The sequence below is a fragment of the Oreochromis aureus genome, linkage group 18 (assembly GCF_013358895.1).
Source record: "Oreochromis aureus strain Israel breed Guangdong linkage group 18, ZZ_aureus, whole genome shotgun sequence".
Lineage (NCBI taxonomy): Eukaryota > Metazoa > Chordata > Actinopteri > Cichliformes > Cichlidae > Oreochromis > Oreochromis aureus.
In genome coordinates, this window is record NC_052959.1 from 6,397,764 (window position 1) to 6,422,157 (window position 24,394).

A 24,394-nucleotide genomic window follows, 5' to 3' on the forward strand; every position below is an offset into this window, starting at 1 on the left:
ACAGATGAAATTCCATTTACTTCCGTTTAACTGGGCTTAAAGCAGACATCTGAAAATCTGACCAAATAAATCCAAACTTTCTGCATGGTGAGATACTATTAGATGTTCAGTCAGTGAGGAGAAAAATCATGCAAGTTGGATGAACCACAGAGCTGCAGTTCCCAACCAAGAACTAAAATTACAAAGTCAAATATATACATATATATATATATATATATATGTATAACAGAATAGGTTGGAGCTGAGTGTGAGATTGAGTTAGCAAGTGTGCAAAGTTGAAGTTAAAAAGTCCCAAAAGTATGGAGCTACTGAAGCCCACAAGGTTCAAATAGTATTTACAAGTTCTTTGCAGAACATCTTCATACGCTCATCGGCCGCTTTGCTCTGGAACCTGTTCAGCTGCTTATTAACACACATATCTAATCAGCCAATCTTACAGCAGCAACTCAGCGCATTCAGGCATGTAGACATGGTCGAGATGACCTGATGGAGCATGACAATGTGAAAGAAATGTGTTTTACGTTACTTTGAAGAGATGGGCTGGTCTCAGTATTTCAGAAACTGCTGAACTGAACACACAACCATCTCTGAGGTTCACAGAGAACGGTCTGGAAAAGGGAAAATATCCAATAAGCGTCAGTTCTGTCTGTGAAAATGCCTTGTTGATGTTAGAGCAGAAGGTATTGCTGCTTCAAGTTGATAGGAACGCAACAGTTAATCAAATAACCCCTCGTTACAGCCAAGGTATAGATCTCTGAGTACACTACCCAACCTTGAAACACCTGGGCAACAGCAGCAGCAGAAGACCACACGGGGTGCCACTGCTGTCAGCTACAAAGGCAACAATTCACACATTCTTACCACGACTAGATATAGAGCACTGGAAAATGATGATGAATTTATGTTGCGATGATTTGTATGGTAGGGTCAGATTTTGGTAAATAACATGAAAGCATGGATCCATCTTGCATTGTATTAACAGTTCAGGCTAATAATGCAATGCAACATTACACCAAAACAGCTCAGGCTGATGGTGATGTAACGTTGTTTGAATATTTTCTTGGCACGCTTGGGTCTCTTAATAGAAATGGATCAATGTTTCTGCTTCCAGCGGTCTAAAGGAGCTTTAGACTTTGGAATATTGTGGAATGGGAGATTCACACCGTGAATGAATATGAATATATATATAGATAGATAGTAAAAGGATATCCTACTAAAACAATAACGTAATGGCTAGGATTAACATTGTTAGGCAAAAGTAACTGTTAAAAGTGTTGAAATAGCTAGCTATTAGTTATGGACATAGCTGTATTAGCCAAACCTGTTTAAAATCCTTAGCTACAGAGACACAGTTAAACTTAAGGAATAGATATGTAGCTTGGAATAATGGCTAAAATGGTTAAAATGTCCAAATATCTGCACACTTGAAGAAAAGTTCCACAAAACAACACAATTTAACTCCCGTATATGTATTAGCAATAAGCTAATGTATTTATGTTGTGTATTTGAGTCACAACATCTGGCTTCAACTGACTTGATTGAGGTCTTTGACCTTAAGCGCTGATGTTTTATCCACAGTTAGCGACACAGTTTGCACGAGTTACATTTAGAAAGACTTAAAGTAGTTAGCTCAAAGCTACAGATAGCCTATATAGTGCTAAAAACAATGGTTAAACTAAAGGTAAATGGTGTGCTTTATCTACTAACTCAACTTCAGAACTACAAAAATTGTAACGATATTCACTTTCATATTAATAAAATCAATATACCATCAGTTTAAATGAGCATATTCAGAGCAGAGGGCTGTGTACTTCAGTTGATCTGCAAGGTACTGCACAGGTTTGTAAGCCTGAAAAGGCTAGGAGCGAGTGCTATAGAAAGATTTGTTTTTTGCACTCTCATCATTACGAAGGTAATTTATCACTTCACACAAATTACAAGTGTTCTGTATATATGGTGAAGTTCGGGCAGTTCATATTGCTAAGCCTTGGTTCATATTCCTTCCTCCGCTCTATTTTTACCCTGAGATTTTGTAACAGGCGCACAATGATGAGGCAGCATCTTTTTTGCTGCTTAGCCCTAAATGGAGCCAGTGTCCTGAGAATCCATCTCCCAGTCTGTCCAGAATACCTGCGAGTCATCTGATGGTTTATTACACCATCCCTCAGCGTGACTGACAGCTGTACTGAGGCGCTCGTTTTCTAGTGGCGCCTTAAAAAACTGACGACACACTCGGATTGGATGTCAAAGAAATCTTTATTTATTCTCAGTGGTAAAGACGAGAGTGCTCAGTAGACGATGACAAACAAGTGAGGAAGTGTCAGTGACGCCGCCACGCTTGATGAGATATCAGAACAACGTTTCCAGAACGTTCTTTTCTGGGTCACCTGTGTGGCCAGCCCCCACAGAATTCAGTCGAAACACACATAACAATAATAATAATAATAACAATAATAATAATGATTATAAGAATCATCATCATAATAATAATAATGATGCCGGTGGGTAAAAAAGGGAAGAGAAGGAATACATCAAACAGCCACAGGTAGATTAGGTTTTCTTGTTTTGTCCTCCTGCGCTTCAAGAGTATCTCAGTGTTCTGTGACTCAGCTTCGATTGAAGAAGAGCTCAGTCTGGTTATCCCTGCCAACGGCTTAGTCCTTATAGCCGTCTTGACCTTTTCTCCTTTGCTTCACATCCTCCAGTAAAGGGTTTTTTGTGCTGATCACTCGTGGTGCATTCAGCAAAAGTTATGGCTTGGGTGCTGACGTTTTAAACCTTGTATAAAAGTCTCAAATGAACATGTGCCACAGGCAGTATCATCAAACACTACTTTAAATCAATATGGGGACAGAACAGTGGATGCAGTGTGGAAACTGGCCAAAGATGCGCGGAGATGGAGCACTTTTATAAATAGTCTTGCCTTTGAGATGGCGTTGCTAGAGACACTAGCTAGATTGTGCATTAGCTATTGGCCACTGAGGTACAGAATCGTGTAACTGTAAAACCTACAGGATCATGTCTTAAATCGTCTACTCTGCATGCTATAAAACAGGGTCTATAACAGGTATACATTAGATTGCTATCAGTCTCTACATTATCAGTGCGTGCTACTTGGGTGTGTGTTTATTTGTGACCCCAGTCTGCTTCTCATTTCGCGACATTAAGCGTCAAATCGCCAGCTTGATCCAACTCTCTTGCTAATCTTCCCTCGCCGGCTCTCATCAGGTAACGAGTGCTCACTGACTCACCCAAGCCGGAGCGACAAATGGAGCTCCCCTCCTTATCGTTGATTTTTCGCTCTCCCGAAATGGGTTTCGGGCTATCTGTTCATTGTTTGCTCCCACTTTCTCCTCCCCTGACCTTCCTCTGCCGCGGCTAAATTTATCTACTTACACCTCTCTAATTTTCCCATTCCTGTGAGCCTGCTCCAGTCCTTTTCATGATGTCCCTCCAGCTCGATCTCCTTTTACTCCTCAATCTTTTAGCTCCCCCCCCACCCTCACCTCCATTTCTTTCAATTTGGTGTATGTCTGTGTTCATGTTGAGTGTGTCTATTTGCCTGCATTTATGTGTGTGGGTGTGTGTCACAGTGCACTGAGGTCATGACAGGAGCGGGACTTCTGCCGAAGGATTTTGCTGCCCCTGTGGCGGCTCATCTCCCTGTAGCGGCCTCGATCGCGGTCCCTGTCTCGGCCGTACGATCGGGGCACGAGACCGGCCAGGAAGCGCTTGGCCCGGCTCGTCAGGCTCTCCCTGCGGCCAGCACCGGGGTCACCGTCCGTCCATCCGGGGCCGACGCAGTCTCCCCTCGCGGTCCGCACTGCCGCCTCCAGCAGCTCATTGGTGCCGTGTTCTAAGGAGGCCGAGAGCTCCAAGTAGAGGCAGTCAAACATCATGGCGCTGGACTGGGCCTCTGGTTGGAAACAGAGACATTTGGGAAGCATTTCATAACTCATTTCATAAAGGATTCACATAGTGTCAGCCGTAGACAGCATTTAGAGGCAGCAGTTTGAAATTTACGGACACTGGATTGTGAAAACAGCCCAGCTGCTGTGTGATGTGTATCACCACGAGGTAGTACTTGAGAGCTCACTCACTGCAGTTTTGAAATCTCTATTAGCTTTCTAAGTGTTTGGAAGTCCTTTCACAGAAAATCGTGACCGACTGTGTGAGATGGAAGGATTGGACTCTCCCCCGTGTAATGTGCTTCTGAAACTGTGCCTGAAAGCTACGGCAGTAAAAGAGAAATAAAAGAGGAAGGGGAATTGTGGTGGGTTTTAGACTGCGCTATTTTATGTGTTTAAAAACAACATTATATTTCTCACTCATGAACATGGAGGCTAGAAATCAAATTATTTCTTGTCACATGCCCTGATGTGATTTACCAGGGTGGCCCACAGAGTTCAAAAGCACTGCAACTTAAGAAAACACAAAGAAGTAGAAGAAATGTTTCAAAAGCATAGAAAACACAATGGAAATAGAAAACCCCACAGTGGAAGTGTCTTTGAGGCATCAATAATGTGACAGAATGGCTACTAGAAAACATGGCTCTGCAGTGTTATATGAATCATGTGCTTAAAACACACATTACCTGCATGTTTTTCCCCCTCACACAGATGCATGCTCGGCTTCTTTTAAACGTGTCTCAGTGCGATCATTCGCATGTTTTCCTCTCTGTCACTTCCGAAAGCTGTTCTGTCGTTACTGTCTCCCCAAAAACACTTCCATTGTATTTTGTGAGGGTTTTTTTTCATCTACTTCCATTGTGTTTTCTGTTCTTTTGCCATTCTTCTACTTGCTGATTTTTCTAAAGTTGCAGTGCGTTTGAACTCTCAGGGCCACCGTAGTTTACTCGTGTTTTGCAGGTGGATTTGCTAACTTCTGCGTGAGCAACCTCCAACCACCCATGGAGGTCATGTGTTACTGTTAAAAGACTTGGAAGAAAAGTACGCCAACCTGGGGTTAGGGTTATGTTGCTTTTCCCAATTTCTACAAAAATACTATGAAGTCATCGTATACGAACAGACGCAACTCCATGACAACGGATGAAACGTCTTCAACTGAGGAAGAGTGTGATGCAGCTGAAATAAATTAGTACAATAAGAAACTTGCAGTACAAACAGCTCTCTATCATTTACAAATGTTGTTTTTTATCGAGAAATGTGCATTTCTTATTTGTAATTTTATCTGCCTCTTACAGATAGCACCACAAAACTAAGGAATCTTAATTCCACCACAAGGCCCTGATTATTGTGCATTTGTAAAATCAGCATTCACAGGTGAATCCACAACGACAGAGAGAGACGGTTGAGCCAAGATGGGGTTAAATGTTGCCTGGGCTCTATAAGCTCAAATCTCTTGGCAGCAGGGAAATGCTTTCTATCTCAATGTGACTCTCGTGAATAAGGACAGGTGACTAAGCATGTTGTTGACAAGGCTCAGGATATCAGCTAAAAGCGCCCGTCTGTCCCTGGCCAAACAAGCCACAGTGATAAGGAAAGCTGACAGATACAGATCATTCTACAACAAATGGCCTTCTTTGTTAACTCAAATGGCACAACCACCGCCCTCCCTCAGCTGTGCTTTAGCTTTTACTTCACTCCTGCTCTGCACAGAGCTAAAATCTGAGAGCTCACAAGCAGCCACGTGCTGGAAAGGTCTTTTAAGTGTATTATTGGCACTCACAATAACTGTTTTTAAAAATACACCGCAGGAACTTAAAATGACGGCAGCGGGAAGAGGTCACAGCTGTAGAACAATTATGTGTGGGTTTTGTGAGGACATTTTAGAGTATTAGTTTAGAAAAAATGATTTCAAGTGCACAATAATACTCAGATGAAGTGCTGATAAAAACTCAATTGTCTACTCACAATGGATGGAAAACAGCACAAAAAGTAAAGCAAATTCAGATAAGCTGAACCTTTCAATTATGTAATTTTATATTCAGTGTGCCAGAATGACTGAGGCTCTCCTGAGTAGGTCTTATTCTTCTATTAATTGCACGTTACAATGAATTCTAATTGGAATATTTCTGCTGGAAAACTGAACAATAAAAGATTTATATCTTTTTTTTTAGACCAATAATTGCATAAATATATAAATGTGCACTCCTTTTTTTTTCACTTATCCTTAGCTTATGTTTAATGCATAAAGTGTGTTCCATCCTTAGGTAATATCCCCAGGTATTTCTTAAATCTCAGACTCTATTAGAATGGCTCTGTTTGGTTCACAGTTCAAAATAGTTCTCTTTTTCTTTTATTGTAAACTGCTTCTCTCCTCTTCGTCTGTAACATGCTGGTTTAGCGAGGTACAGACAAAGACAGGCCATATCTAACGGTTACCTCTTTATGTTCCGAATGGGTTCCACTCACAAACTGATGCTCTGAGTAGTACATTATTTTACCAAAAGTATTCACTCAGCCATCCAAATCACTAAATTCAGGTGTTTCGATCACTTCTATGGCCACAGGTCGTTCTCAGGAGCTCTTTGAATTCCAGCATAGTACCATGACAGGATGTGACCTTTGTAACAAGTTCAGTCATGAAATTTCCTCACTATTAAGTATTCCATAGTCAACTGTCAGTGGTGTAACAAAGTGAAAGAGATTGGGAACAACAGCAGCTCAGCCACAAAGTCATAGGCCATGTAAAATTGCAGAGCGGGGTCAGCAGATGCTACAGACCTGCAAACTTCATGCTGCCTTCACATTAGCTCAACAACAGTGCATAGAGAGCTTGATAGAATGGGTTTCAATGGCCGCATCCAAGCCTTACATCACCAAGCACCACTGCGTGTAAAGCATGCGGCCACTGGACCAGTGGAGACGTGTTCTCTCGAGTGAAGAATCACGCTTCTCTGTCTGGCATGGCCCATGAATGAGTCTGGGTTTGGCGGTTGCCAGGAGAACAGTACTTGTCTGACTGACTGATTGTGCCGAGTGTAAAGCTTGAAGCATGGGAGGATTATGGCAAGAGGTTGTTTTTCTGGAGTTGTGCTCAGCCTCTTAGTTTCAGTGAAAGGAACTCTTAGTGCGACATTTCATGCTCCCAACTTTGTAAGTGGCTCCATTCTTTTCCAACACGAGTGGACACCAGTGCATAAATAAAGCAAGGGTCATAAAAACATGAGCGGGTTTGGTATGAAGAAGGCCTGCACTGAGTCTTGACCTCAACCTGATAGAACAGCTTCAGGATGAATTAGAGCGGAGTCTGCAAACCAGGCCTTCTCATCCAACATCCATGTCTGACTTTAGAAATGTGCTTCTGGAAGAATGGTCAAAAATGTCCATAAACATGAATATTAAACCCTATGCATTAAGCATAGCATCTCCCTCAAGCTGATATGCATGTGAAAGCAGACAAGCAAATACGTTTGGCATTATAGTGTAGGTTTATGGGACTTTTTCCTAAAATAGCTGTGTACTTGAGATGACTAGATATGCTCTCTCTTTTACTTAAAAATATGCTGATGTCATTATTTGAAACTTTGGCAATGATTAAAATGAGCCACCATTCTAGCAGTACAGTGGGGGAGCTAATTATTTTATCCCCTGCTGAATTTGTACGTTTGCTCTCATACAAAGAAATGAGCAGTGTCTAATTTTTATGGTAATTTCATTTTAATGGGGGAGCGAGACGGAATATCAACCAAAAATCCAGCAAAAACCTTACCTAAAAGGTATAAACTGAGTTTCATGTCATTTAGTAAAATAAATATTTGGGTCATCGTCATACTAGAAGATTGATCCACGACCCGTCATCAGTGTTCCAGCTGAGGGAATGAGGTTCTCAAGGAACATTTTATGGACACTGCCCTGTCCATTGGCCCCTCAATGCGGTGAAGTCATCCTGTACCGTTAGCAGAAAAAACACACTCAAAGCATAATGTTTCCACCTTCATGCTTGACTGTGGGGGTACTTGTGCTGTAGGGCAAGGGGTGGTGTTCTTTGGGTCCTCCTCACCATTTCTCTTCCTCCAAACACAGCAGGCTGCATCAGTGCCAAAGAGCTTGATTTTACTTTCATCTGCAACACAGCACTTTTATCTTAATCATTTACATGTTCACTAGAAAACTTAGGACAGTCCTGTACATGTGCTTTCTTGAACAGGACCTTGCAGCCGCTGCAAAATTACAATCCAATAATGGTGTAGTGTGTTCCCAGTGGTGTTCTGCATGACTGTGGTCCCATCTGCCTTCAGATCATCAACAAGTTCCTCCTGTGTATTTTCTGGCTGATCAACTACCTTTCTTATGACCATCCTGACCCCGTGTGGCTAAATCTTAGATGGAGCTTCAGACCGAGAGTGACTGATGGTCATTTTTGTATTTCTTCATTTTCAAATAATTGCACGAAGAGTTGTCACTTTCTAACCAAGCTTCTTGCTGATGGTCTTGTGGCGTGTGCAGGAGACTTGTATGCAGGTCTACAATCTTGTGTTTTTGGGGGGATTGCTAGCACATCAGCATATCATTTGCATTTCATTGGTATTCTGTCTTTATCCATTAAAAACTACAGTAAAATTAGAGACTGTTTTTCATTTCTTTGTGAGTAAAACTTAACAAATTGAGGAGCTGATCAAAAAATGACTCCCCTAACTGTATATCAAAGACAAAATCTGATCATCTTAACCCTGTAAGACCCAACCCATCAAAAAAAAAGCCAGAAAATTCTGATTTTTTGGAACTGAGATGTTTATTAACCCTTATAACAAATTCTACAAAAATATTTTTGCTATATCATGTTGTGTATGATATATTTTTATTATATATTTATTATATATTTTTGTATCGCATTTGATACATTGGGCATTTTTGGCAACTTTTTGCTAACAACAATGTTCATTTTAGACCAAAAAAAGAGTTTTGTCCATAATATTTTGAAATTATAGCAAGTATTGATCGTGTTGATGAGACAGAGGTCTCAGAAACTCATGTATCAAATATGATACAAAGGGCATTATAGGGTTAACCTTACTTCTTGTGGGACTTTTAATTAAAAGGAAGCAGGTGCCGAAAGATTTAAGAAAGTTTCCAAGAAGAAGAACAAAAACCAGGCTGCAAAATAACAGAATTCTTCTATGTGGTCACAGATGATCATCTCACTAAACTTAAAGTTTTCCCCAAAAAATTTTCAGGGCTTTCAGTTGGATGGTGAGTTTGGTTTGTTTTTCTGAAAATGAGTTACGAAAACACTGATCCTATAATGCTTACATTATATTATGATATTATATTTCAAATTAAGGCCATTCCAATGCAACCTGTCAGGCTGGTTTTGGTGTGGCTGCTTTTGCAGAGCATGAACATATGCACACCAGTGTTACACGGGTATTGTATTAGGGAAAAACAGCTCCAGATTTGATCTGGGTCTAATAATCCAAGCACACAACAGCTGTTGAACCTCTGCAGTGTCACCTAATAGTGGGTGAGGTAAGAGAGAGAGGAAATACAGCAAATCCCAGACCAGATTACCAGGACTTTTACTAATACCTACAACAGCTGATTGAATAACCTGTTAAAAGGGAGCTTGCAAAATTGAGAGAGGGCTGAGAGGGGGACAACATGAGAGGATGAAGCAAAAGGAGAAGAGAGAATAAAAAGATGAGGGAAGAGCATTAAACGAGATAACAGAAGCAAAGGAGCAGATCGAAAGCAAGAGGAGGTGAGACAAAAGTAAAAGTGAAGAGGTGACAGGAAAATAAGCAACAAAACAAAGAAAACGAGTGGAGGAGAAAAGCAGAAGAAGAGAAAAGGAAAGGAAAGGAGACAGGGAAATAAGAGGAGATGAATAGAAAAGCAAGAAAGATGACGAGAATAAATGAAGACGGAAGGTAAGAAGGAGAGAGGTGGGAGGAAGAATATGGAGAGGAGCTGAGACAACGAGATGAGACAAGGACAAGAAAGATATCAAGAGCAGAGGAGGTAGGAGGAAACGAATAGGAAATAAAATGAGGACAGGAGAACAGAAAGGAGATGAAAGAGGGGAAAAAAGAAGGGAGAGCAAAGAGGAAAGCAACCTAGATGAGAAAACAAGGTGAGGAGATGAGACAAGGGATGGGGCTCTCTACCTATATCCTGACCATTAAAAAAAGAAAAGACTGATGAAGAAAGACAACAGCGATGAAAAGGAGGAAATGTGAGTCATAAAGCAAGAAGGAGATCCCGAAAGGGAATGACATGCGAGACGGCAGATGATGTGAACATGCAGGAGAAGGGGAAGGAGACAGACGGAGACAGGCGGATGGAGGGGAAAGACAGAAAGAACGTCGACTAAGCAAACGGAGCCAGAGTGCATATTAATCAAAGCCCTGAGGAGCAAGGCCACACCAACACCATATTGAGCAAATGATAAATATGTTCCCAGTGTGACAGTGTGTGTATCACTGGGTGGTGAGGATAGAGAGGCAGAGAGAGATGTAGCAAGAGGGGGTAGGTAGGTGAGACATAGCAGCATAAAAGTGTCACTGTACATGCCATAAATAGACTTTATGACTTTAGCTCTCTCAGGAAGGCCTCAGGTACTTTTAGAAGGATGTTAGCTAGGCAAGCAGGTCGGAGAGCTGCCTCTGTCAAGTTCACATGTCAGAAAAAAAACAAAAACATTTACACGTGGCCTGTCCAGAGACAACATGAGCACATTGTTGTCAGGCGCCCCGGGAACAGGGATGCAGCATTTGCATATCGCTGACCACAATCCCCTTTTTTGTTTTTTTTTATGACAAAAGAATCTGCTGAGTATAGGCATCTCTCATTATTCATTCCTACCCTCTCTACCGCCTCTTTCTACTCACATCATCAAGTGTACGCTGAAGCCGAGAGCCAACTCGAGTTGACAGCGACGTGCATGCGCCAGCGTGCACTTTTTGCACTTGCTGCCTTGATTTAAGTTGCACAGCCAAAAAAGCAAAACCCCCCAAAACAAACAAGAATTTCCCCTAAACCGTGTTTCCACTGATTTCAATCAGCATCAGCCTTTGACTATACAAAGCTTGAGGAAAACAAGAAATGCACAGCCTACCGTGTCTTGAAACTTAAACCATGCCAATAATAATATCTTTTATAGGAATTTAATGATGATCCTAAATCCATAAATTAATCTAATGTATAACTATGTACAGTACTGTGCAAAAGTTTTAGGCAGGTGAGAAAAATGCTTTAAACAAAGAATGCTTTCAGAAAAATTCATGATTGTTTATTGGCCCCAAATGTTTTCTGCAGCAGGACAACGACCCCAAACATACAACCATTAAGTCATTAAGAACTATCTTCAGCGTAAAGAAGAACAAGAAGTACTGGAAGTGATGGTATGGCCCCGAACATCATGAGTGTGTCTGGGATTACATGAAGAGACAGAAGGATGTGAGGAAGCCTACATCCACAGAAAATCTGTGGTTAGTTCTCCAAGAACTACTAGCCAAGTTCCTTCAAAAACTGTGTGCAAGTGTACTTAGAAGAAGGCAAAGGGTGGTCACACCAAATATTGATTTGATTTAGATTCCTCTTTTGTTCATTCACTGCATTTTGTTGATTGATGTATAAAGAGACATCTATAACCTAGGATAAGTGTAGTTATTTCAAATATACCACAATGCAAATACATTGAATGCATGTTTCTGACCAAATTTCATTAAAAGCACACAGTAGTTGACATATTGTTATCTGACATTACTGCAGATAAAAATCTAACATTGATTTATCAAATTCAGTTTGCCAACTAACAATCCTCAAAGCTTTGTTATTATTGCCAGCCCAAACCCTTTCTTTATGGTTTATTTAATATTAAAGCAGCAAATATCATATTTTGGCCACTAGGGGTCAGAAATGCTCCAAAACAAACCCATCAATAAAACCTTATAGCAACAGGTAGGTAAATTCTTGTTGCTTCTCATGCCAAAGCACAAACACAACACAGTGCTGATATAGTGCCAATCGTTAGGTTCTTTATGTGAGTACAGTCCAATATGTGTACACAACACTCAGCCTATTAATCTTGATTAATAAAACTAAAATGAAACTCAACAGCTTTGCCTTTACTTTCACCTGACCCTGACACATAAACTCCAAGATAATCACTTTTTGCAGCAACTAATTCTCAACATAAAATGGACACTCTGTCTTTTTCCAGCTGTGAACCATGACCATGACATGACCATGATTTAGCTCAACTCTGTGATGTTGACTGTTAACCTTTTGGCTATAATAGATTGGTTAGTGTATGAATTCTTGAGTTTTAGGCATCAAAGAAATAAGTAACCATACATTTAGTGTGGATACTGTAACAAACTGTAATCTCAAGAGGATTTGTGCCAAACTTGAAGATTCCCTCATGAGAATGAAAGAGATGGATTGCTCTAAGTCTTTAATTGTACATTGCCATATTTAATCACAAATATTCCTTTCATCTTATTTTACCAGTGTCACCATCCCTTAAACATACCCAGTGAACATGCCTGTGGGTAGATGTTGGTGAACTGTGAGGCTGCATAAGCACAAGCAGACCCACACTCATCGTGCATGGGCCCCAAGTGGATGTGGCCATAGTGCCTCTGTTTGCTGGGTATTTGTTAAACTTCTGAACTCAGAAAAAAAGCATTAAACTTTTCTGACAAAAACATATTCAAGTTTTGAAAGAGTCTGTCCATCCATAGATCATGAGGTTAGCAATCTATATGCTAATGCTAGCACATCAGCATATCATTTGCACCTCATTTAAAACATGTTCATGACCCTACCGTTGACTTTTTCTTTTGTCTCCAACAGGTCCTTAAAAGAATATCAGGGTCCACATATTTACTTTGACTCTGTTGTTATGTGATATGAGTACACGTTATCTAGCCTAGCTTTATTATAGGTGGTTTGAAAAGGTTTTAGTTATTCACTGGGTGAATGGGTGAATTAAATGATCTATGTACATTTACAGTAAGAAAACCAATCCAAAGAGTTAAAAGTAAATGCACGGTAGAGCTGCAGAGATGAGTTGGCTTTTTTAGGACAGTTTAGCAGGACGAGCAATCATTCCACATTACAGTAAGACACTGGATGTTCACATTAAAATTGCTTTAGCATTAAAAGCTGAGTTGAGTAAGGGCTAACATGCACTCTGTCCAGACTTTCAGACTCACAATTTAAGCTTTCATTTTATCTGCTAGTGAAGCTGATCTCCGATCAATGACAGTTAGTCCAGATTACAAATGAGACAATTTAGCTTTTACGCCGGTCACAGCCAGCAGCAGCGGCTTGTGGGTCATTTAGCAACTTCTGAATAGTCACAAAAGAGCAGAATTCAATCACACTGGCAGGCCGTTAGTAATTTTTAAATTAATGCTACCTAATAACAAAAATTTTAGAGATGCACACTCACAATATTGATGTGTGGCAAAACGGGCACATGGATGTAGCACAAACAGTATAACCTCCACTGAAATATGCCCAATCTGATTGTGTAAGAACTCAGAGTGGTTCTTTTGAAGGGCAAAATAAGCCGCACTCTTCCCCAGCGCACGCGCCGCTCCACTATGCATTTCACACATCACCCCAAATTGAGGCTCTCTTTCATACCCACAGCATTCTCGTACATTTGCCCTTCCCTGTGTCACTCCTCTCCTTCCCGTTCCTCTTATCAAAGCCCTCGCTTTGAAACCGCCTCGCTGACATCAAGCAGCGAGAAGATGGAGCGAGATGAGGGAGTCTGCTTGTTAGCGCGTTTAATATGTGGATGTAAATGCAGCCAGTTGTGAATATATGATGAGGACAAACGTACGTAAAGATTGTAAGAGCAGCTGTGCCCTGTAAAAAGGAGATTATCCAATCAGAGATATGCCTTTTGGAAAACAAACAAAAACAAAACATCAAGCAGCGCCGAGGGACACGGAGTTAAATATATAAATGAATATAAATCAAAACTGCAGAGATGACAGTGAAGGCTTGAGATCACAGCCATATATGACACAATTACAAATTTAGATCAAGGTCAAACTGGGCTGTCACTCTTTCTCTCTCTCTTTTTTCAGCTACTGCCACTCTTCACCCAGCTTCTGTTTTTAACATTAATGAAAATCCGGATAATGGGTTTGCCTGGCAGAGCTTCATAAAAATTCACCCATAAAAGTCCAGCCAAATTATAACCTGCCCGTGGTCTGATCTGTCTTCAGTGGATTGTCACCAAATAAATTCAGTGTAGAATTGCTTGTTTCTCCCTCACTGAATTTATTTAACTTCAGCTTGAAAACATACAAAAGCGTGCGAGGCTCGCTGCCCAGCAGGGTTGTTTAGCAAAGAAAAGTAAACTCTAAGATCTGTGGGATTTATGCTGCTTTTTTAACTTAATAAATAACATGAAATTATGGTTTCTTGACTTGATTTGGCTACCTGTCTATACAGAGGTGAGTAATCAACCACCAAGTAAATCTTGTGTTTTGTCAACTTTTTCTTATTTGATTTTTATACTATACAGTCATTCTATTCATCACTCTCAAAAAGCCTAATCACGCCCACTTTGATTGAGTTCGGTAGAATAATACAACATTTTTGTTTTTTAAAAAGCCAACTGGGGTAAACAGCTTTCATAGTTACTCCATATTAACATCTCATCAGTTTGTAGCAACAGATCACAGAACTTTGCTCCCATGAGGAGTCTACCACAGAGCATTAATCCCTGGATATTGTAAACAGTGAAGAAATTGATTTTGTTGATCAAAGATAGATCCCCAAAGACGGCTTCTAATGGAGATGATGTCAGCCTTGAGGAAGATTTATGGTAAAACAGCGTGCAGAGAGAGACAGATGAGCCAAGGCAGAGAAGAGGGTAAACAGAAGGGACTGATGAGTAATTGTACAAAGCACACTAGCATTATTCTCTGGGGAAAATGTGTGCTTATTAACTAAACATTTTCATTTTGGGCTTTTAGGCATTCTTATCTATTATAACCAGCAGCGAAAGCATCGGTACTGACCAGATCTATTGTGTGTTTAGGATGTTCCATTTGGGGAGGAATAAAGGAAAGTGGACAAAGAGAGTGCATTACAATTTTTCATGTGTTTCTTTTCTTGCGTCATTCACCCAGAAACATCATTTCCAATAAGCCCGTACATGATAAACATTACAAATGAGTCCATGGGAAAGTTAGGCAGCTGCGTCACGCTCAGATATGTCAACTGCAGAGATTAAAGGCTTAAAAACTGGAAAACAGCAATGACAAAGAAAGCTTCTGTGATTTTTGCAGCGCTGATGTGAGCACTTTTCAAAGGAATTGTATATTTGTCTGCGCTCACCACTGACGCTTTAAACTTTAATCAGATTTAGTCTCGCAATAAAAACAGTAAACCTCTGCAACACATTTCTTTTGTGAGAGAAGCTACTGCAGGAAAATGTCTGATTAATTTGTCCTGTTTGTCGTGCATTTTTAAAAGCATTTGTAATTAAATTGTCTGACAAATAGATTGGCTTGCCATGTAGCTAATTGCACAGTCTTTCCAAGACATCTGAGCTCTAGATTTGTTTGTGAAAGCCTAGTATTATTTTTGTAGGGTCCTTTTCTGCAGGTGTTGTACCTGTGTCTGTTCCCTCAGATTCACAAGAGTACTGAAAAATCACCAATTGAAAGCAGAAGGACGAAAAAAAACCCTGTATATCAAGTCTGCAAATCTAAAAGCTTTTTTAAATACAAATTTGATCTGACAAATTATTCAATACATGCATTTTATTAGTTATATTTTATTAGATATTTTATATTATATTATTATAGTAAGCTATCTGTGACTGTCACTGCTAGCTCCAAAAAACCAAGATGTTGACAGCTACATTGTCAAACTTAAAGCTTTATGACAGTTAGCATAAGTCCATATTTTATCTAACTATAATGGATCATTATAGCGGGAGCGTCGGTCTGAGCAAAACTTTGCATGGACATTGTCACACAGACAGCAACTACATCTGTATATTTTTTTAAAAAGATATATTTTAGGTCCCAGATCCTTGGATTTTTAAAATAAATTATGTTCATTTCATCATCCCCCTGCGAATGCAATGTTAGATTCTCTGTTTCAACATACATTAAAAAATAAATTAACAGTTCACAAAATTTATATCCAAGATGGGATTTAGTTAGATTAATCACTAAATACAAAATGAATAAAAAGTGCTGCACATAGTATGGAGGTCCACAGATACCAAAATGAATAAAATAAATTATTAAATAATTAATTGAATGTGTCATTAATTATTAAAAATGGAAATTAATTAATTAATTAATTAATTAGAGATATAAATAATTAATCACATGGGTATTCAATTAATTTAAAACATTTAATAAATTATTTAATGATGTATTCATTTAATTCATGTTGGCACTTGTGGCCCTCCATAGAGCTGGATTTTGCTAATATAATAAATGAGTCATTATGAATGCACTGGTGTAAATTTATTTTTTTTACATTTCCCTTGATGATTACAGCTAAAGTTCTAGTTATGTGTTAAAAGTGTCTTTTAAAATCCAGAGAAGGCACTAATGTTATTACAGTAATGTGTATTCATATTACCACAACCCCATGCTAACAGCTTCAGCACTGAGGCAGTCTGAAAAACTGCTCCCTGTTACAGTTGGTATGGGGGTGACTGGGAGGTTACTGGGAAGAAAGTGGGAATCCATCATGGGTCTTTTTTTTGTATATACAGGTTATTCTACACACCAGCATCCATCCTTCTACCTACCCTCGGAGCTGATTTCACGGGACCGCACTAGGTCACTCTTGTTGCCCACAAGGATGATTGGGGTTTGTGGCTGGGACTCCCTGAGAAGGAGGCGGAGCTGGGCGGTGCGGTGAAAACTTCGCCTGTCTGTCACTGAGAAGACCAGGATACACACATCGCACTGCAGTGTGGAGAGGTCCTGTGAATCGCAAACACACACATGTATTATACAAACACCTTGGTGGAGCAGACCGGTGTGCACACGTAAAAAGAGAGATCAGGTGACAGCAGAGCAGGTGTGGAATGTCAGGTGTCTACTAACCATTACAGAAGATCGTGTTGCATGCCACCAACAACCTGATCATTTGTCCTTCAACTGCTTTTTAAAATTGCCTCTCCAGTGCCTGCTGGTCTGTTTGTTCAAAGCCATGGGAAGGGCATCAACGCTATTTCCAAGCACTCAAATTTTTATCACTGTCCCGCGAGAGGACTCAGAGGGGGCTTTGCTCAACTTGACTATGCGCATGTCATGCTTCACTTTGAATTGCCTGACCCTCTTAAAAGTGAGCACCAACATCCCGTCGGGGCTTCCTGTCACAGAGGCTCAATTAGCCCGAGTGGCTCTTGCAGAAACAGCAGCTTGTAACTGCCGGGGACCATGTTTGCCCTCTATTGCTTTTCCTCTCGATTCAGTTGGCTGCGTTTACATTGGACTGAAGGTGGTGCAAAATCGGTCATGGCAAGCTAACTGAAAAAAATCATGTCCAGCAAGCAATCATGGCTCAGTCCCTCCCAGCTGGTCACTTGCTGACCCAGTCTAGCATGCTTTCAAAATAATGTCTTCTCTGCCGTTGCATCAGTCACACAGCTATTGTTGGGTGAGTGATATTAGACAGTCAAGATTAAGGAAACTGAACTGTCTGTGGCTAAAACGTGCTTTTACATTTAAGTTGGACCTTGTGGTCAGGGAGATTAGACTTTCATTAAAGCCATGACAAATGCACTGGTTCTTATATAGAGCTTTTCTACTTCTACTTGAGCAATCAAAGCCCTTTATAAAATATGCCTCATGTAGACTAACGCTTTTTTCTATGCTTTCTGTCTAACACTTCAGTGAACACATTGGAGAAAAACTTGGAGTTAGTATCTTTCCCGATGGTATTTGGCATGCAGACTGGAACAGCCAAGAATCAAACTACCAACCTTCCTGTTAGTAGATGACCTGCTCTACCTCCTGAGTTGCATATGGCCAAGAGGTAATAAATAAGCACAAGGAATGTGAAGGGTATCTTCCTTTGGTGAAAAACCCAAAGAGGTGTTACCAAATAGCTGCATTAATAAATAACCTGGATCCAGATTTGGTGGCCCATTGACTTACAGTACTTTCATCAGAGCTATGTTATGATAAACCCCTGTACACTAACAGCACCCACAGCAAACATTAAAGCTAGAACCTAGTTAGTCAAAGGAGTTTGCAAAGAAAAGCGTCTGGACTTCTTTAAGTTGCTTGAAGACGTTTCACCTCTCATCCGAGAAGCTTCTTCAGTTCTAAGGTCAAATGGCCGTCTCGGATGAGAGGTGAAATGTCTTCAAGCAACTTAAAGAAGTCCAGACGCTTTTCTTTGCAAACTCCTTTGACTACAATGACCTGGATGACTGAGAACCTTCACAGACATAGAACCTAGTTAGTTTTCCTGCTATGTTTGTTGTTAAAGAGACAAGTATTCACTGCAGTAAGTGACGGAGACCAACTATAAAACTAAAAAGATTTACCAAGTGACAAGATGTACAAGCTGAAACTTTTCCTGGTTTGGAAAAATAAAGCCAAACTGAAAAAGCTGCAGTTCCTTGAAGAACCACTTGAGGCTGGCTTCAATATAAAGTCAGTCCCAGAGACAGTATAACCTCCATGACTAGGGATGGGTATCGTTTAGGTTTTATCCGATACCAGTACCAAACCGGTAGTTTTGAAACAGTGCCGGTGCTTAAACGGTGCTCGAACCGGTGCTTAAAGAATGAAGAACACACACTTTGTCCAAAAACCTCTCATGTTTAGCTGTTTTTTTGTAAAAAGATAACAATGTTAGCCTTTTCTGCAGCTTCTGCAGGGCAAATATGGTATCACTCTTGGCTGGAAGCAGTGCTTAAACAATGGGAAAACACAAACTTTGTCCAAAAACCTCTCATGTTTAGCTGTTTTCCACTTTTTCTTTGGTCATTTTAGCCTTTTTGGCCAGGGTGAAGGGAGTATCTGCCATCAAACAAGAAGACAGCCGCATGTAACTGCAACGGTGTTTGCTAACGTGGTTAGCCTACTCAACGTAAATTACACACGAACAACATTAAGCTACTGACCCAGAGGAGAACGGCTGCTGCTGCCATCATCATCCGTCATCATTTCTGCTACGCTGACAGGGCTAGGGGCCGGGACTCTGCTCTTCGGGTTTTTGGGGGATGTTGCTAACTCCGGGTCCGATAACAGGCACCACACCCGCAGTAGATGTGCACGGTGTGAGGTCTCGCAGCAAGCTATCAAATACGGTGCATTTCTCAGCTTTTAAAAAAACGCTATGCGTCACCAGGTGTTTCATCAGATTCGAGGAGTTACCTCCTTTGCACAGTATCACAGTATCAGCTTAAAGCACTTGTTCCAGGCTGCTGAGTTTGCATCTTTTGCTGTGAAGTACAGCCAGACTTTGACCGCTTCGCCTTGGGCGTTTTTAATCTGTAGCTCTGCTCTAAAAGAACGTTCGTACCTGGGCCCGCCTACTACGCTTGCAAAGGTAAAATGATTGGCTAGAATCCAAAGTGTATGACATCTCAGTAAAAAAAAGCACCGAAATAAAGCACCGAAATGTGCGCTGCTTTTCGGTCTGGTTACTACCGTTTATGTCAGTACCGGTGCCATAATGGCACCGGATACCGGTACCCATCCCTATCCATGACTGCTAAAAAATGCATATGATGTGGAGGGGTGGGTCTGACTGTGATACTACACACTCTTTGGCAAACAACTTGTGATTGACAAGTCATGCAGTTGCATGTTTCATACCCAGGATAATGCTCAATTTTGAAACATGGTGTAACCAAGACTTGGCTTTTTTTATTCAGTATGACCCAAATCAAGAACTCAGCAGTTAAATGTTTACAGAAGTTAAGTGATAAAGCTGTTTCCCCATAGACTTTGTTAGGACCAAAGGTCCTTTTGCACTAATAGCTTTTGCCATCGGGCAACTGCTATTAGTGCATAGGAACATATTTGCATCCATAGCTAACTGCACCCTTCATGCCAATGACAACATGACACTGAGGTTTTGTGGGTTCAGCAAAGCTTCTCCACAATAGCGTGCACATGGAAATATAGATTTGTTAATGGGTCAGTGGGGTCAAAAAGGTTAAAATGAAAGACATTTCATCTTATGTTGAACAAACTGAATCAATACAAACTATTTTTCTCCCAAAGACAGAAACCTGAAACCAAACCACACAGTGTAATGTCAGGCCTCGTTCTCCAGGCTACGTGTCGATAACACAGGAACCATTATGAAAATAGAACCGTAAAGTGGAAAGTACAAAGTTTTATATCCAGTCTTTGGGAAACACAGACTATGCAGTCTTTAGCTATAAAGGAATACAAGCGCAGTGCATTTCTGTTCCCATTTTGTGGCGCAATAGCAGAAAATTAAGTTTATATAACATTCTTTAGCTTGGAGCTTTTCTCTTGACGTTACTGTAAACTAAAGGAATTATATGTGATGGTTGGTTTAATCCAAAACCTTAAATCTATAGCATTCCATCAGCAGACATAATCTATTCATATTTCAGCTGAAAATAGGACACAACCACAAATGACTGGATCAATAAAAAATAACTTATTTCGACCAGATAATCCAATCTGCCTGCTGAATTGGGACCGCATACAGTCTGCTTGTGTGAGCGTGCCCATGCCCCTGCCCTACATCTACAGCTCCCAAGGTAAACATCCCAACCCTCCAGAGAGTTTCAGACGGCTGAAAAATTCAAACAATCTGAAGCAGCCAAGAACTGCCCGATCAGACCCCGAGCAGGAAATTCATGGGGAGCACCTTGGCACGCTATCTGTTTGACAGCGCACAGCAAAAGACAAGCAGAGGAAAAGGAAGGGGGGGGGGACGGGAGCCACCGGCCACCTGTCACTGATGGATTGGGGGGGATCAGGAGGAAGAATGAAAACAAGACAGAGAAAGAATCAGGGACAAATCTTTGCGAGAAAAGCCGTACAAAAATAGAGTAGACATCGATTAGATGGGCAATGAACCGATCCAGGAAGAAGGCTGTGACCAAGTAAATACACCTCTCTATCAAACGGAGGCAGAGCAACTCGGGACAGCGCCAACTCTCTCCCTCTCTTGATTAAGCAGCTTCTCTCTGTTCACGGAGAGCAGGCCATCTGTCAATACCAACTCTTCCCATGCACACACAAATACAAAAGCCAGGCACACATGCACATACAATCATCCACAACATTCACACAGTACTAATATAGCATTCAGGGGAATTTTAATGGAATTATCAAGATTAAAAACAGGGACTCGTCTGGCTGAATTAAACAACATTTTGCCAAAATGTGAAAATCCAACAAACCAATGCAACTGAAGAGGAGCAAACCAAATGCAGAGCCAGCAGGATGAATGCAAACTGTGTAAACACCAGGGTGAAGTCAAACAAGAAAATAACAAGAGCAGGGAAGGGAATAAAGGAAGGAATTAAAAACCCAAATATCCACAAAGAGAACTAACCTTTAAAATAAACCAGGAACTGAAATGAAAGCGAGATAGACAAAAAGCAGCGAAATTCAGACAGGAGGCAGAGTTAAATGCTCAGAAACACAAAAGAAGTGTTCGTCAGTCCTGGGACCACTTCAGTTTTTTTTTGAGGGAAACCTTTTAGTGCTAAGTTTCAAAAGTCTGGAGGACTTCCCAGTACAGTTGAAAAAAGTCAGAGTAGTAGATTTGTTTTGGAATAACACATTCAATATTCACATATGCCTGGATCTGATCCATAAGTTTGACTATCTAGGAATCATTCTGTATACATAGATATGTCTTTGCTAAGTCTGAATTTTCCCTGCACTGGGGCTGAGCTTCTCATACTCAGATGATTACACAGTCATAAGTCCCCGATTAAAATAAAGGAACAGTATTTGTATTCAAAGCTACAGTTGTGATACTGGCTCTATATTGAAATTATGAATAAAGAATGGCCTTTTTTTCTGTGGGCGTCTGTAGCTTTGGGCTAAATCCTCATACGACTCCTCCTTATGCCTCATGCTGTTACCCATCATTTATGACTGTGCATTACTTTCTCCCTTATTGATAGCCTCAGTTTCATGATGCTTAGTTTTAGTGCTGACTTTTAGGGGCCATAAAAACAGCATAAACATAAAGCTTTAGCTAGAATCTGTTCTAAATGACAAAGAAAAGGCTTTCTAAGACTTAACGTCTCCACATTTCCTGTTCCTGGCAAAGATAATATTGATGGAGCTGCGCTCATCAATCTCATTACATCTCAGTACATCTCATTGAAACTTCAAACACTTTATTTTGAACTGGTGGAAACTATTTGAGAAGCTTAAAGTGTGTAACAAAGTTTCTGCACTATTCTATGAATCAAAATCAGCACCTTTTAAAGACTCCTATAGGTGGTGAACAAGGAGGATGATGAAAACTGCAACATTAAGAACAGTAACTTAAGACAAACTTCATGTGATAGACCATGTTCTCGTTCACGGAATGAAAATAAGTGACGATGAAAAATGTGGGAACACTGGTTGTTGAAGACTGTGTCATTTCTGAAACAATCACCTGGGTTATGTTTATCTTATGTTAAAAAGAAATAAAATAAACCTCCAAATCTCCTCCAAGAGTAAATATTTAAAATGTGTCTGCTTTTGTCTCATAAGATGTCTTGTTAGTGCAATGATTAATTCAACAGCATGAGTCAGGTAAACCTCGTGAAAGTAGACCAAAGCATTTCTTTTCCACTTTGGACCAGCGACCCCGTCCTCCAACGCAGCAGCATTGAAATGAAGCAAGATTGCAGACGAAGGATCAAAGATCGGATCAAAGCCTGTCCTCAGGCCTGACCCAGCACCGAGACGTGACTCTGAAGCTGAACAAATCATTCGTCGGCTTCAACTTAGCAGGTACATTCAAAATACACTGTAATGCATTCACTGTATTATAAAGAAGAAAAGCTAGTTTTCCCCAGGAACCACATGTCCTGAACACTGCGGGTTGGTTTTTGTGTGTGTGTGTGTCAGGTTGTGTATATGGATTAGTTCTGAGAACAGATGAAATTATGGAGAGTGATTTTACCAAAAGAGTCAGTCAGAAAAATTGTAATGAAGGGAATATAATCGAGTAAATGACACTTAGTTTTGTAAATCAGTTAGAAACAGTCAAATAGAAGGGTTCAATGGTGTTTCATATACAAATTCCTGGGGGGGGGGGGCGAAAGGTAGAGCCTAGAGTGTGTTGCTCTCTGTGCTGTTGAAGTATGGTATCATCATAGCAAAAATCTTCTGCAAGTGCTGCTGATGTCAGACAGGCAGCCTGCCCAGGACTTACCACCTCGGCAAATTCTGCCCCAGAGCAGAATGTCTGATTTACAGATGTGTTTTTCTAAGAAATTGTTTGTCCAGAGGAACAGCAGATACAATTTGTGCAGACCAAGAATAGCTTTTAAGGAGATACAGCCTGAGAGACAGGGCAGCTTGTAATCCTTGATTCAATTATGAACTCTGCATCATATCAAAAAGTGCCTAAAGATAATCGTGACCATTGGTCCAAAAGTAGAAGTTTAATCACAAGCTGACTTTGTGACAGGACAAAAGTAGTAAACCCAAATATGAATGGACTAGTTAAAGTTCAGATCTGAATCCTCATTGAGATGTTGTGGGGGATTTGAAATGTTAAGAAAAACCCATGAATTGACTTTGCAGCTGAAATAATTTTTGGTGTATGAGTGGTCATAAATTTACTTTTCAGCACAGAAGGCTTTTACTGTTCAAGCACAACACTTTTATCTGTATGTTTCAAAGACGATCAAATGTGCCTTTTAAAGGACTATTGTCTTTACACGACTCTGTCATTAAACTGGAAAGATTACCAATTTTCATGCGTTGTTGTGGGGGTTTTTTTTAGCTTTTTTATAAAAACAACTTTTTCCACACATGCACAAACACATAGATTAGCATGCACTCTAAAAACCACTCACATGCTGGCTAGTGCCACGCACTACATCAGTATCCATTAACAGTGAGGACAATGAATCACTTATCAGGCATGATTTGCATAACATGTTGTGGCTCTGTGAGCACTCAGACTATTATCCCCTCCAGTTGTGGTTTAAAAAAAAGGCTGAAGCAGAGCATTTGGCCCTTTTTTGAGAGGATGTGTGAGCATCCTCTCACTGCTTCGAACACACATCCCGAATGACTGCAAGCTGTTTGCTTTGCAGCACAAAATACATAAGCAAAGCAGCTTTAGGGCCTTTACATGGAAACAAAAGGGTCAAGCACATCCCCACCTGCTTGAACAAACATACACAGTCATATATATAGCCGTATATAGCCTCCATTCATCTTTATGAAAAGTAAACACATGTACTTTCCACACGCCTGCCTCTTTGGCCTGTGCTGTATTTGTCTGACTGACTGGCTGTC

The 24,394-nt window shown here is 40.5% G+C and overlaps 1 protein-coding gene across 1 annotated transcript in view; it reads right to left on the reverse strand.

The window, feature by feature from the left end:
- Window positions 1-2,271: 2,271 nt before the first annotated feature.
- rem2 (RAS (RAD and GEM)-like GTP binding 2) overlaps window positions 2,272-24,394 on the reverse strand; it is a 31,566-nt gene continuing 9,443 nt past the window's right edge. Inside the window, exons 4-5 of the mRNA XM_031730715.2 lie at window positions 16,711-16,888; window positions 2,272-3,916 (exon numbers count right to left, since the gene is read on the reverse strand). Of these exons, the coding sequence (XP_031586575.1) occupies window positions 3,588-3,916; window positions 16,711-16,888 (507 nt within the window). The 3' untranslated portion in view covers window positions 2,272-3,587. The remainder of the gene's footprint in view (window positions 3,917-16,710; window positions 16,889-24,394) is intronic.